Source organism: Dromiciops gliroides, chromosome 4 (assembly GCF_019393635.1).
Source record: "Dromiciops gliroides isolate mDroGli1 chromosome 4, mDroGli1.pri, whole genome shotgun sequence".
Taxonomy (NCBI): domain Eukaryota; kingdom Metazoa; phylum Chordata; class Mammalia; order Microbiotheria; family Microbiotheriidae; genus Dromiciops; species Dromiciops gliroides.
The window spans coordinates 294,025,685-294,040,393 of record NC_057864.1 but is presented as its reverse complement, the minus strand read 5'-3'; the positions used below and the strand labels follow the sequence as shown (position 1 = coordinate 294,040,393).

Genomic DNA, 14,709 nt, shown 5'->3' with positions numbered 1-14,709 from the left:
ATGTAGCTATTTTCATTCATTCATTCATTCATTCATTCATTCATTCATTCATTCATTCATTCATTCACTTATTAATAACCTATTACTCAGGATGGAAGCTCTGGGTTTAGTAATGTAGGTCTAAAGCTGCAAGAGACTTCAGAGGCTAGCTAGTACAACCCCTTTATTTTACAGAGAATTAAACTCAGGCCCAGGGAGGGTGAGTGATAGTAGTTTTGCCTCCTTTTCCCCTCCATCTTCTTGATCAATCAATAAACAAACATTTATTAAGTGTACTAGATATAGGGAATACAAATATAAAAGTGAGACAGTTCCTGTCCTCAGAGAGCTTATATTCCAATATCAGGATACAACACATATGGTACTTAAATGTTCATTAATTGATAGATTGTGTGTGTGTGTGTGTGTGTGTGTGTGTGTGTGTGTGACTACAATTCCAGCATAGTACAATGAGTCTAATATGGCTATATAGACCACTAGTGTTGACTATAAGGCCCACTGGAGGAGGAGAGTTGTCTTGACTTTTCATAGACTTGAGTTCAAGAGCTTTCTGTGTGTTTTTATTTTTCTTGACCAGGTAAAAACCTATCTTATATTTAACGAATTGTTAGCTTAATTGTTTGTGACGGGGCTGGAGATCTTCATCCCTTTTTGATGAGGACTTGGAAAGTACTTGGGGTCACCAGAAAGCATATTCCCTCCCCCTTAAACTGTACAATTCATAGAACTAACAGCATCAGTGAAGGGCAAGGCTACTGTGCCTCTCTGCATCATTACTCTGTCAATGGTCCTGGCTTCTGATTAACACCAAAACTGACCCAATTGACTCAGGAACTCAGCATTGCCCTGGATGTGCTCCTCTGTGCCCAGGATACTTTCTCCTGGAATTCCTTCACTTTTTCAAGGACCCTTCCATTGTTGCATTGCCCAGGTTGGCCTAGAAACCCAATGCTGCCTCTAGCTGCTGGGACTGCATGTTTTTCTGAAGGGGTCTCAGAGATATTCAAGTTTTTTCTCCAGGGAGCCTAATCCAGGTTTCAATATTTAGGCTCCCTCCTCTCTGGTCTCAGCTATGGTTTTCTCTGTTGCTTGTGGCAACTCTCTCCTTCGAAGAACACATATAAGGGTGTGGTTTAGGAGTGCAATTAGCCATGACTCTGTCAATCATCCTCAGATGGCTCAAGAATGGGGATGTTTCTATTTTCTGTAGGCAGACATCAATGTCAGAATAAAGTCCTCATTAGGAGATGGCATTGAGGAGCTGGGCCAATGCCCAACATTTCCTACATGTTCATTCTTCAACTATTTATTACCTGCCTATTATATGCTAGATAAAGCAGCATGGAGAAAGAAATAGAACTCAGAGGCAGCTTTGATGCCTAAAAAACCTGGGTTCAAATCCTTCCTTTGGCACTTACTGACTTTGATTTTTTTTTTTTTGGTGAGGCAATTGGGGTTAAGTGACTTGCCCAGGGTCACACAGCTAGTAAATGTCAAGTGTCTGAGGCCAGATTTGAACTCAGGTCTTCCTGAATCCAGGGCTGGTGCTCTATCCACTGCACCACCTAGCTGCCCCACTTACTGACTTTGAGACGCTGGCCAAGTCACCTCTCAGTGCTCTAGGCAACTCTGTAAGACTCCAAGTGTCCAGAAACTGGTAGGAGTCTCCTAAAGTATTGAAATCGTAGGTCAGTTCCTATCCTTACATGTAAGATACTTAAATAGTTTCTTCTTAGAAGAAAATATTATTTTGCCATAAAAGCCACTGTTTGTGGAAGCTTTTATTAACAGACAGTGAAAAATATGAAAATTTGCTTTTGAAAATGATAAATAGAGGCTGTGTTTTCATGGGGAAAAATGACAAATTGCAAATAGCAAAAATTAGGTTAGGCTATGCCCCAGGATGACTATCTTCATTAAAACAAAAAGCTGGCTGATTTCAGCAAGGCAGCTTCAATTACCCAGAATGACTGATTCCATTATTGATTTAGGTAATTGGAGCAGCCACTGCCCAAAGCCTGGCAGCTTTGCCCCTAACTGCTGATAGCAAATTCAGGATAGAAGAGAACCATTTGGCTTCCCTCACTTCCAGTCAACCACCACGCCAGCCTCTCTTACACAGCAATACAAATAGCCTAGGTTCAAAGTAGAAGAGATGGTCAGAAAGGCAATTTGCCTTGGCCATGACCCCTTCCACCATATTGGCCAAGATAGCTGGTGCCTTTCCTGGAGGCAGATCACATGAAACCAGCTGAGTGTTTGGCAGAAACATTCCAAATTCTTGGTAAGCTTTGCTTTGCTTTGCTTCCCTGGGTGGTTTGTATTTAACCATTCCCCATAGTAAATGGTCCTGGCTCAGTGAATCAGTTTCATTGGGTTCCAGCCCCAACCAGTGGAATTGGGCTTTAAGATGGCCAGGTTAATAAATATATAGCATTTCCTTCCCTCATAACTTTGACCCTTCGGAGGAGTGTGAACACCCCTAAGAAATTTTCCCTTAACTCTTTCCTTCATTTTGTTGGTGGGCTCACTGGCAGAGGCTGCTAAATGCTCGTAGGTGGTATCAGTAAATATAAATATATATAAATAGTAAGAATTTAAATAATAGTAGGGTCAATTTGACCAGGGGTGGTTGCATTGTTATTATTGTTGCAATTCAGTTGTTTCAGTTGTGTCTAACTCTTTGACTCTTTGTGACCCAATTTGGGATTTTCTGGGTAATGATACAGCAGTGGTTTGTCATTTCTGTCTTCAGCTAATTTTTGAAGATGGGGAAACTGAGGCAAACAGGGTTAAATACTTTGCCCAGAGCCACACAGCTAGTAAGTGTCTGAGGCCAAGATGAGTCTTCCTAACTCCAGGCCCTGTACTCTATCCACTACACCACTTAGCTACTCATTGTTATTATATATTACATATTATGTGTAACCTATAATTATAATTACAGGTAAGAGATATTTGGAGTTACTGGAACATTATTGTAATTCAGTCGATTGCCATGTCTTGTCGACTCACATTTGTTCCCACCACCCTAGTTTGGTCCTTCATTGCCCCTCCTCTGGACAGTAGCCTTCTAATTGGTTTCACTGCCCTTGATCTCTTTCTACTCTAATTCATTCTCCACACAGTGATCAAATTGTGACTTCCTATACGGCAAATCTGATCATGTCTCCCCTCATTTCCCTTCCCCCCACCCAAGCTTCAGGGGCTTCTTAGCTTCTCTAGGGGAAAATCCAAACTCCTCTGTTTGATAGGTAAAGTCCTTCACCTATCTTTCTAGGTTGATTACATATTACTCCATCTCTTTAATTTTACATTTTAGCAAAACTGTTTTACTTGTTATTCCCCGAACATAGCATTTTCACTACTGTCTTTGTGTCTGGAATGAACTCCCTCCAAAACTCTTGGAACCCCTAGCTCCCTTCAAGGCTCAGTTCAAGGCCACTTTTTAGTCATTTTTAGTCATTTTTCAGTTATTAAAGCTCCCCCTCCACTTAACATTATTTTCTGTTTACTTTGTACATGTTTTGTATTTATCTGTGTAACTATTATCTCCCTTATCCCCCCCCACCATTTCTACCCCAGAATATAAGTGCTTTGAAGGCAATGAGTGTTTTTTCTTTTAATTTTTAAATCTCTATAGCATAATGCCAGACACACTGTAGAATTTCAAATGGCACAGTGATTAAAAGTGTTGGACTTGGTGTAAGAAGACAAGTTCAAATCCCATCTCAGACACTAGTTTTGTGACCCTGGGCAAAGACACTTAATCTCTCTAAGCCTCAGTTTCCTTATCTGTAAACTGTGGACAAGAATATTACCTGAAAAGGTTGTTGTGAGAATCAAATGGAATAATTCATGTAGAATGCTTGGCGCACCTTAAAGTGCTATGTCCGGGGCAGCTAGGTGGTACAGTGGATAAAGCACCGGCCTTGGAATCAGGAAGACCTGAGGAGTTCAAATTCAGCCTCAGACACTTGACACTTACTAGCTGTGTGACCCTGGGCAAGTCACTTAACCCCAATTGCCCAGCAAAAAACAACCAAACAAACAAACAAAAATAACTATTGATCCCTTTTTGGGGCAATTAGGTGGTGCACTGGATAGAGCACCGGCCCTGGAGTCAGGAGTACTTGAGTTCAAATCCGGCCTCAGAAACTTAACACTTACTAGCTGTGTGACCCTGGACAAGTCACTTAACTCCAATTGCCTCACTAAAAAAAAAAAAAAGTGCTATGTCAATGCTAGCAATTATTATTAATCAGAGAAGTTGGAAGAGATACATTTATAGCATGTACATGAGAAAGGGGCATGGTTAGGACAAATTCCGCAAATTCCTTAAACACAGAGTTGGCAGCCTATTTAGCTAGTGCATATTTAGCTAATGAACACTTAGAGTATTCAATTTAAAAAATATGCTAATGTGTAACATAAACACGAGTGTTAAAAAAACAACTCACCAAGCTATCTTCAAATGATTGATGGCAAGATTCAATGGTTTTTAAAATCTCTCAAGTACATTCCAGAACCATGGGAAATACTATAGGAAGAAACCTATTGCAATTACCAGTCACCAGTTCTGTATGAATGATGGGAATGCCAGTTGCTCCTTTAAGACACTCATGAAGGAACGGAATCTCTTATGAGTGAAAAGCAAGGGAGACACTTGAGAACTATAAGTCAAGGCCCCATGAGTAAATTTATCTAGGAAACATTCTGCTGAGGGCTATATGTTCTTCTCTTGGGCAGGGGTGGCATTTCTGCAATGGATATGGCAAGACTGGACCACTTGCCAGGGATGCAGCAGAAGAGGATTCTGAACTGAATAATCTTTAAGCTCCCTTCCAACACAGAGACTTTCTGATTCTAGAAATGAGAAAAAGTTGGGTCAAAATCAGGTGGAAGGAAGGAATGCTGGGTATGGTTGCACAACGTAGCTGAATTCTATACTGAGGAGAGCAGAGGAACCAGTGGATAACTTTTCTTTTTTTCTGTGTCAGGCATGTATTTGAGGAAAAAAAAATCTAGATCTCTGCCTAACCTCTTTTTTTTCTTCTTTATCAAGTACAGCACATCATGAAAGCTATTAAATATAATTTTAAAATTGTGTCGTATTGGTATGTTTTTGTGAAGCCAATGGCCAAGTGTATGTTGGAGAGGAAATAATTTGAGATCTGTGAATGGAAGTTACCATGTAACAGAAAAGTGCTTCTCCAATATGGACTAGATTCTGGGATTTGTGTAATAGCTAATTTTGTGCTTATTTTAGAGGTCAACTACAGGATGGCTCTGAAAAAATCAGGGGTTGAAGGATTTGGAAGATGAATTTTTTTTCCCTAGGGCTATATAATACCCTGTGAAAAAGGGTTATAAAGGGGAGCAAAGTTCTTACCTCAGACTAAGTATTATTAAGGTTATACTTTGTTTTAGGGGAGCGACCACCTATTTTATCTCATGTATCTCTCCTGCGTTGCCTAGCACAGTGCTGCCTATATGGCATGGGATCGGGGAAAAAACAACAACCAAAAAATGTATTTAAATGAACAGAATTGACTCAATTGGGAGTTTTCCTAAACTGCCTGAGTAGAGGCTTTTTTTCCTGACACAGTTGGGATTGATTTCAATTCAATTCCATATGTATTATGTTTGTTCTGTATACAGAATACTATGATGGAAGGGGGTGGAACATAAAGAGTTTAGGTAAGTATCTAGGTCAAGGTTTTTTTTTTTTGTGGGGGGAAATGAGGGTTAAGTGACTTGCCCAGGGTCACACAGCTAGTAAGTGTCAAGTGTCTGAGGCTGGATTTGAACTCCTCAGGTCCTCCTGAATCCAGGGCTGGTGCTTTATCCACTGCGCCACCTAGCTGCCCCTTACATTCTTTTTTTTTTCCCCTCTGGGACAATGAGGGTTAAGTGATTTGCCCAGGGTCACACAGGTAGTAAGTGTCAAGTGTCTGAGACCGCATTTGAACTCAGGTCCTCCTGACTCCAGGACCGGTGCTCTATCCACTGCGCCACCTAGCTGCCCCAGGTCAAGGGTTTTTAACCTGAAGTTCGTGCACATCTAAAAAAATTTTTTTGGATAACTATTTTAATATAATTGGTTTCCTTTGTGATCCTATGTATTTTGTTCTATGCATTTAAAAACATTACTCCGAGAAGCAGTTCAGTGATCTCACCAGACTGCTGGACCAGTCCACAACACACAAAAAGGTTATGGACCACATAGGCATCATTGTGGTGGATTGAAAGCCAGCCTCAGAGTCAGTTAGAATGACCAGGGGTCAAGACAGACCCTTGACACATACTGGCTGTATGACCCATCAAAAGTCCTTAACTTCTCAGTGCTTGCAGGCCCTTCTTGAGGACTCGGAGAGAAGGTGCTGAGTCGCATTGGTAGAGGAACTTATATCAACTGGGACTTAGATGGATTAAATCAGAAGGGACTGACAAACCACTGCAGGATCTTTGCCAAGAAAACCCCAAATGGGGTCACAGAGAGTCAGACACGACTGAAATGACTCAACAACAATTCGTTCTACATATCATGGGTAGACTAATCTTCCTAAACATATGGTTTTCATCATGTCAATACTCAGATGCTTCAATTTCCTCCCATGGCTTATTGTTATCTTAGTTGGCCTGGACTCCAATACTATTAGATCTGAAAAGGATCTTAGAAACAACTTCTTCATTTTAGAGGTGAAGAAATTGAGACCAGAAAAGGTCGAGTGGCTTGCCCGGGCCTTTCATAATTTTGCCATACTGTACTTATAAAATCTTATGTATCACTAAATTTTAATTTATTCCTCCAAACAGATAGGTCTACTCACATAATTTTCATTCCCATCTCTCCCTATTGGAGTATGAACTTTTGAGAGCGGGCACTATTTATTCTATTTGTATCCCTGACAGCACAGTGCTTTGCATATAGTAAAAACTTAAAAAAAAACTTTAAAATTTATTCATTCTTCACTAGATACCTCACAGGTTTGGGAAGAGAGGTTTTGTGATATTTAAAAGTTTTATATATGTCAGCTAATTTTAACTTTTATTTTTCCCTCATCAAATAGAAAAGTAAAATGTTTTATAAAAGTAAATCCATATTCCACTTCAGAAAATGTGTTGGCCAGCAAGCCTGCTGCAAGATGGTCAATCGCTATAAATTTAATTCTTTGACAGAAGGAAAATTCCACACCTCTCCCTATATGATTGCATTTGACTTACCTTGGAAGAGCTCAAAAGAGTCATCCAGCATTAATCTTTCTGAGGTGGATTGATTTTATGATATCAGAAGTGATAATGGTGCCTACCTTGTTTTCTAAGTACTTAAAGTCAGAGCCTTTGCCTACTATATATAAGAGACTTACATAGAACTGTACAAAGTTGATGGCAGCCTGAAAGGCCAAGTTTGATCTGAAACAATGGAGACCAATAGAAAGCCCACATTGGTCTCGATGGAGGTTTATCTGAGAAATTAAAAAAAATAACTGTAAGGGGGGAACTAATGAAATAAATTTCCTTTTCAGGTCATTTTCTTTGAAGAGTTGCCTTTTTTTCTACTGAAGCTTTTTTAAAAAAAAGTAAAATCCCTTGGAGGATTACTTACTTAATATGATCTTCTAATACCACATATCAACTACAAAATGGGTATGCGGAAAATGAAAAACACAACTCACCATCTATTACTGGCTTTGGCTGAGAACTTTTAAGACGCAGGGAAGGTCTGAAGCGAGTTCGATCATTGAAACTCCAGCTTTTCTGCACTTTGGTTGGGCTGCTCTCAGCTGTAATGTCCGTGCTTGGCGATCGACGGTCTCCCACTGATGCTTGTCTGCTCTTGATACTCTGACCTCTTGGGCTAGCCATCCGTACCCGTTCTTTAAAACTTAGCTTCTGGCTGTGAGAAACAGATGGGGTGTTTTATTATAGCTTGATGTATTTCTTCATCTTCACTTGGAAAAATAATTTGAGTCACCTGTATGAAGTGCATGTCTTAGGCAGTACAGCAATTCAAAAAAGAAAAACTGGTTTTCCTCCCTCCCCCAGCCTAAAAAGACAAAGCCTTTCCAATTTGTGTGATTGCACACCCTTGAAATCAATCACATTTTATAGGTAGTCCCTCTTGGATTAACTGTAGAAAGGATTAAAACAAAGCACAGCAATTTGGAGATAATCCAATGAAAGAGAACTACAAGTGAGCTAAATTTTTACTTTTAGGAGACAAGCAGGTGGTTTTCCTGATGGCTTTAACTTTAGAGAGTTTTCATATTTATTTACTGTTTAGAGCAGGGCTCAGTGCATTTCTAATCATTTCTACAGGAAAACAGGGAAGACGGTTATTGATATACATACATATATATATATTTTCCACATGCTGCTTATTCTGCGGGCAAGGTTATGATATTGAGAGATTCATGCATTTTCATGACAGCTGGCAATACTGCAAACATATTGTCAGACAAACAACACTCCACACTTCACATTTCCTTTAGGCTGACATTCATTTGTGTGAGACAGACAACAGGCAAGAGAAAACAGCTCTGAGATGTAATGAGTATGATGACCAATTAACAGAAATGTGATGCTATGTTCCATGTTCACTAACACAATTTCCTGCTGTTAACCAGGTTATTGATTTGCTGTGGCAGCTACTGGTGAATTATTTTTGGCAGGGCAGCCAAGTTCTCAAATGCCAGCTAGGTTTGTGTTATCAGTGACTGATAAAAGTTGGACTTTTAAAATATCAGACACGGGATGTTATGTGCATCTGCAGGTAAGGCGTTTCTCCTCCATCCACATGCTTTCAGGTTGGTGACTTTGTCTGGTGTTCATTTGTATACATGTGAGTCATTTATGCTTTGCCCTGTAAGTCTGTGTGAGTATTGTGCATCTGCATGGTTTGCTTCAGTGTTCCACCCAGAAAATAGCCAGAAGCACTCATAGGAGGGTGACACACAATTAGCTGTGTAGGAGGTGCATAAGCTTATGTATTGGTTTTATAGGATAATGGGTTTGCAGGCTCAAGGTAGAGTTCCTGGCAGTTCCATGAGATCTGAAATCATTTTATTGGGTCTAATGGGAGGCTGCTGTGTCACAGCCTTTCGGAGGTATGAAGATGGGTGGGGGAAAGAGGCATTTTTATTGACAAGGGTTGTCCAACTACTCATGAAGTGGAAGCCTTGTCTTTTCCACTTACCGCAAGGTCCATTGTCCCAAACTGCAGCATGCCAACAGCAAATGTGTTTAGTGGATATGTATTTTGTAGCTAACGAGAAACATTAACATTTCTTTTTTTCCATGCCTAGTTGCTTAACAGATGATACTTTAAGGAGACACAACATTTTATGTGTGTTTATACAGTATGAAAACAAACCATGAACTCCTAAGGTCATGAAATTCTGGAGAACAATTGACAGCTTGACCATGCACTTGACTGCTCTTTATTTGGAATACAAACATGGCTGAGTCTAGCATGAATGGTTGAAGTACAGGGAGTTGGGGTAGGAGAAACATGCAAAGAACATGCTGGGCAGCTTTGTAAAGGGGGACTGGACTGTTTCAAGAATTCTTTAAAACAATCACATCAGTAACAAGATTTCACTGTACTTGATAAAACATATTTTTTGGGAGGCAGATTACCTTATGGAAAAACAACTAATGTCAAACACCTACATTTCTATATTCTTATACTTCTCTATTTTGTTTCTTTTCTTTTTTTTTTTGTGGGGCAATAAAGGTTAAGTGACTTGCCCAGGGTCACACAGCTAGTAGTGTCAAGTGTCTGAGGCCGGGATTTGAACTCAGGTCCTCCTGAATCCAGGGCTGGTGCTTTATCCATTGTGCCACCTAGCTGCCCCCTCATACTACTCTATCAAAGTTACTAATGGTTGAAAAAAAACAAAAAACAAAACCCCCAAAACCATATCAATGGAGAGCTAAAAATGTCATCTCATCTTCATGTGAGATGCTAACAAATCCTGGTAAATAAAATCCTACAATTCATCTGAACCTCAACTTACTTTTTTATTTAGGAAAAAAGGAAGCAAGTGTTCAGGTTAATTGTACTACAATTCAAATCACTTTTTAATCTCAGGACATTTGCTTAATCACTTATACTTATGACTAGTCCAGGAAGCTTACATTGGCTACAGTGGTCTTCACCAAGATTAATGAATGACTCCAGTGATATATAACTATCATTACATATGTTCTCTCTTAATTTAATTCCATTAACTTTTCCAGATTTCTAGATGGCAATTATTATTGAAGCTTGGCTTTAAATGAAGTAAAGTAATTTTCCCCAAGCTTTCTAGCTCTGTCTCTTTTTAGTTCTTATTAAATAGAGAGGCAGCCTTGATGCCAGGAAGACTTGGGTTCAAATCCTGCTTCTGATACAAATTAGTTGTGTGACTCTGCAAGTCATTTAACCTCTAAGTGCTCAGGTAACTCTCCATAAATGGTAGAGAATTTGCTAAACTGCATTGGTAGAGAGAGTTTCCTTACCAGGAAGTTCCCTATGCAAATGAGAGCACATAGTCAGTCCCTACCTTTGGCCCTTTCTAGACCTGTCTGATAGAAAGTGGTAAATCAAGAATAATATGAATCTAATTTGTTCTGTTTCTTATTTTGGCTGCTGCAAAGTACAAATAAACAGTAGAAATTATTGGTTTCATTCGATCAACTCAGGTTTCCAGAAGACAAGAAATGACTACTTTAGTAAAGAGCCATTGTGACAACAGAGTTCAACATTAACTATAAAGCGGAGAGAAAAATGGGTCATATTTCAGTGGAATATTATTTCATTTGCTGAATCCTGGCAACCAGATGGAGTAAAAATGAGGGTGATGGATATGCTTCCATGTACTCAGCTTTTTGACCTTTTTTTGTACACTCAACAGCCATTTACCAAGGTTCAACATGAACACAAATTTCATATTCTTCAAGAAGTTATTTAGAAATAAATTCAACAATATTGAAACTGTCAAGAATACTAAATTTCAAAAGACCCACTATTTTCTTTTTCTTTTCCATAAATGTATATTAAAGTTTAGTGAAAGAGTCAAATTCTAATCTCCTAACAAGCAAAACTTTCCTTTAGAGCAGGGATCCTTAAACTGGTATGTGAACTTGGTTTATTATTATTATTATTATTATCTTTAACATTTTGATATCTGTATTTCAGTAAAATTGCTTTCCTTTGTAATCCTGAATATTTTATGTACTTAAAAACATTCTTCAGAGAAGGGATCCATTCACCAGACTACCAAAAGGGGACCTGACCCAGAAAGATTAAGGACTCTTGATTAGAGGCACAGATCTGGCCTTGTGCCCGCTTATTGCTTTTATTAGTCTATCCACTTCTTTTTCTCGCTGGAAATTAATAGAACTTCTTGATTAGGCAGCTATTACACTGATTAGGGAGCTATTACTGAAAAGTATACTGATTAAGATTCAGGCTTTCTACTGGTTAAGGAATTCACTCTTTTCTTATTTCTTAATCTGTGATAAAAATGATCAAGAGTCTTTCTTCCCCTCCCCTCCCCCTTACTTCACCCCAAGAATATTTATGTACTCGTGTTTTGAGGTAGAAATTTTTGGATTATCTCAAAGAAACCAACAAGCTAAACAATCACTTTGGGGGACGGGAATCAAGAAGGCAACAGAATCCAAATGAATCAAGGCTCTGTTCTGACTAAACATGTGCTCTCACACCTCCAAGCCTACACAGGCCAGGTCTAAAGGGATCCTCTCCTCCACAGCAACCAGAAGTAAGTATAGGGTGTTGATACGGCCCAGCATGCAGTATATTCCAAAGGTTTCCTACAAGGGAATGTGGCTGCAGCATCATAATACTGACATCACTATTCCAGTAAGTCATTTGGACTTAGAATGAAGTAGTTAGATGAATATGCAATGGCCAGTTTAGCCTTTCACATGATTAAGTATCTTCAGGTTCCCACCTTGGACACAACTGAGTTGAACTCAGCTTACTTACATCCAATGCAGCTGGAACATTTTTCCAACTAGATGGATGTGCCAGCGGATTGAGAGATAACACTATGATGGCCATCACTCAATTGCTACTGTAGTAGATATATCATGACAGGCAACAGGCAACAAGGAAAATTACAAGCAGCTTGAATCACCCCCCCCCCCCCAATCAAGAGAGAGTCCCTAGAAGTCAGGATCTGTAAAGCTCTAAGGAGGGAGAGGGAGTGTAAACTAATCATGCACCTGATGTTAGTTGGCATTCTCAAAGATCATGTCAATAGACAGGATGCTGGATACCTATGTTTCCGAGAGGTGTACATCTTGAAGAGCTTCTGTTTATTACTACAGAGCTTACTAGGAGTGAGGGGAAATAGAGGATCACATTACTAAGCATTTCACTACTAGGAAAGGGCTTAGGTTTTTTTTTTTTTTATCTTCTTCAAGCCAAATCAGGTTCCTGCTTCATTCATTTGTAATTCTCCTGTGAATGCAGAGACCATAGAAGTGACAAGCAATATTTTTTCAGTTCTATTACATGAAGGAATGCAAGGCCATTTCCAATTAGGTTGGGACGGGGAGGGGAAAGAGATGTAAGAGAATCATTATCACAACAAAGTTTGGTAGGTGCACACATCAACTTTTCATTTCAAATGAAAATGGTCATGTATATTACCAGTTACTATGGAGCTATCCTTATTGGTAATAAAAATTAATTTAGTACTTTTATTAGCATATATCAGTTAAGAAGAAATGAAATCTTTCAGAGTGTTTCAGCAAACATTTATAGAAGATTATATGGAAGATCACAGTTAATTGCTCAAAAATTAGTGGCTTGAATTTTAAAAAATGAGGAGTCATGTAGTTTCTCTGTTTATCCATGGCATCTAGATGCAGTCAGTTGTGATTAGGATAAATCTTTTTGTATCGGAGTGTGCATGTTAAAAATGGACGGTGGGAAAGGAAAAAAATGATCCATACTTATTATTTTGCAGAAGTCATAGTTTCTTACAATGTTACAATGCAATATGTGCATGTAAAAAGAACCAAATTCTCTTCCTGACCAGAAGAACTGGAAGGAAAAATGATGTTCTTGAAACAAATGAACATTTTGCCAATAAAGACACATTTTGACTAAATATGCAGAAAAAATAGAGGCAGGTCTTATTTAGTCAGAATTCACATCACATGCAAATCATTCAAAACAACACAGTTAGAAGAAATAGAAAGTGATGAGTAGAAGATATGAGTAGGAGAAATCTGAGGTAGCAGACATTTGGCAATTTTTGAAAATGTCCCAAGACAACAGACCCTTCCCCCCCCCCCACTGAGAGCTCTACACAACCACTAAAAATATCATGCTTTACAAAAGACTCTTAAACATATCACAACATCCAATTTCACTAAAACATAGAATATAATTTTTGTCTAAAATTTTAGGATTTTTTTTATGACCAGTCTCATGAATACAGGATAAGTCAACTTCTGATACACTATTTCTGAAAGGTTCAAAAGACTTCTATTCACACCTTGAAAACTTTATTATGAAGTTTAATGCAAAATTAAGACATTTAGCCACCTCTTGATTATTGTTGACAATAGAGGACAAGGTAAGCCAGGACAATGAAATCCATAGCTAATCTGCAAATTTTAGTTTAGTTAATAAGAATACATATGACTGGGCGGCTAGGTGGCGCAGTGGATAAAGCACCGGCCCTGGATTCAGGAGTTCCTGAGTTCAAATCCGGCCTCAGACACTTAACACTTACTAGCTGTGTGACCCTGGGCAAGTCACTTAACCCCATTGCCCGTGAAAATAAAATAAAATTAAAAAAAAAAAAGAATACATATGACTTCATTTCCCAGCTAGTGAAAACAAGTTGGTAGCAAGTAGTAAAAATGACTGCCCTGAGTTTTTTTGTTCTCTGTCTACTACACTTGCTGGAAGAGGTAACAGTTGGGGGAAAGGGAGGGAGGAACTGAAGCAGAGGTCTGAAATATTAGGATAATTGGATAATCAACCTCTGAATAATCAAGAGTTGGTTGAATAGTCTTGGTTCATTCAAATACAAGTGTAATTCATGGCAAACAGTTGTGTTTATGAATGTCCATATATGGCAAAATTAGAACATTTTCTTATGTCTGAATAGCTCCATTTAAAAGTATTGACATGAACAACATTATCCACTTACATGACAATAAGTGGGCTACTTGGGGGAGGGGAGCTGGGAGGTACCTGAAGTGACTAGGAAAAGAAATGGTTGAGTGAATAATGCTAACGTTTTCTTTATGCTATAGGTAGGTAGGGTATAATTATATAAGTGATGATGGGCTGATAAGCCCATCCACAAATAACTGAAATGCTAGTACTCTTTGAAAAAAGCCTCTGAGGCCTCAAATATGAATTTGGCCTGTACTTGCGAGAGATAATTACAACAAACTAAACAATAAAACTATTAAAAGGCATGTGGGAGACATTCAGACTGTGAGAACTTGGTTTTGACAAGCTATAAAGATGGGAAAAAATAAAGACAGGGAAAGATGACACAGCAAATTTTTGTCTAAAGTCAGTGCCAATATTCCTAAAGGTTTTGTATTGGTCTGAATGTTGAACCACCTTTAAATGGGTCCAGTTTGCCCATCTGCAGACACAATATTCTTAAAGCCCAGATTATCAATCTATCCAGGGAAAATTTACAGAAAATCTTATCCTTCTTT

At 38.8% G+C, this 14,709-nt stretch overlaps 1 protein-coding gene across 1 annotated transcript in view; it reads right to left on the bottom strand.

The window, feature by feature from the left end:
* KCNQ5 (potassium voltage-gated channel subfamily Q member 5) overlaps positions 1-14,709 on the bottom strand; it is a 713,228-nt gene that overhangs the window by 74,095 nt on the left and 624,424 nt on the right. Inside the window, 1 exon segment of the mRNA XM_044003672.1 lies at positions 7,680-7,900. Within this exon segment, the coding sequence (XP_043859607.1) occupies positions 7,680-7,900 (221 nt within the window).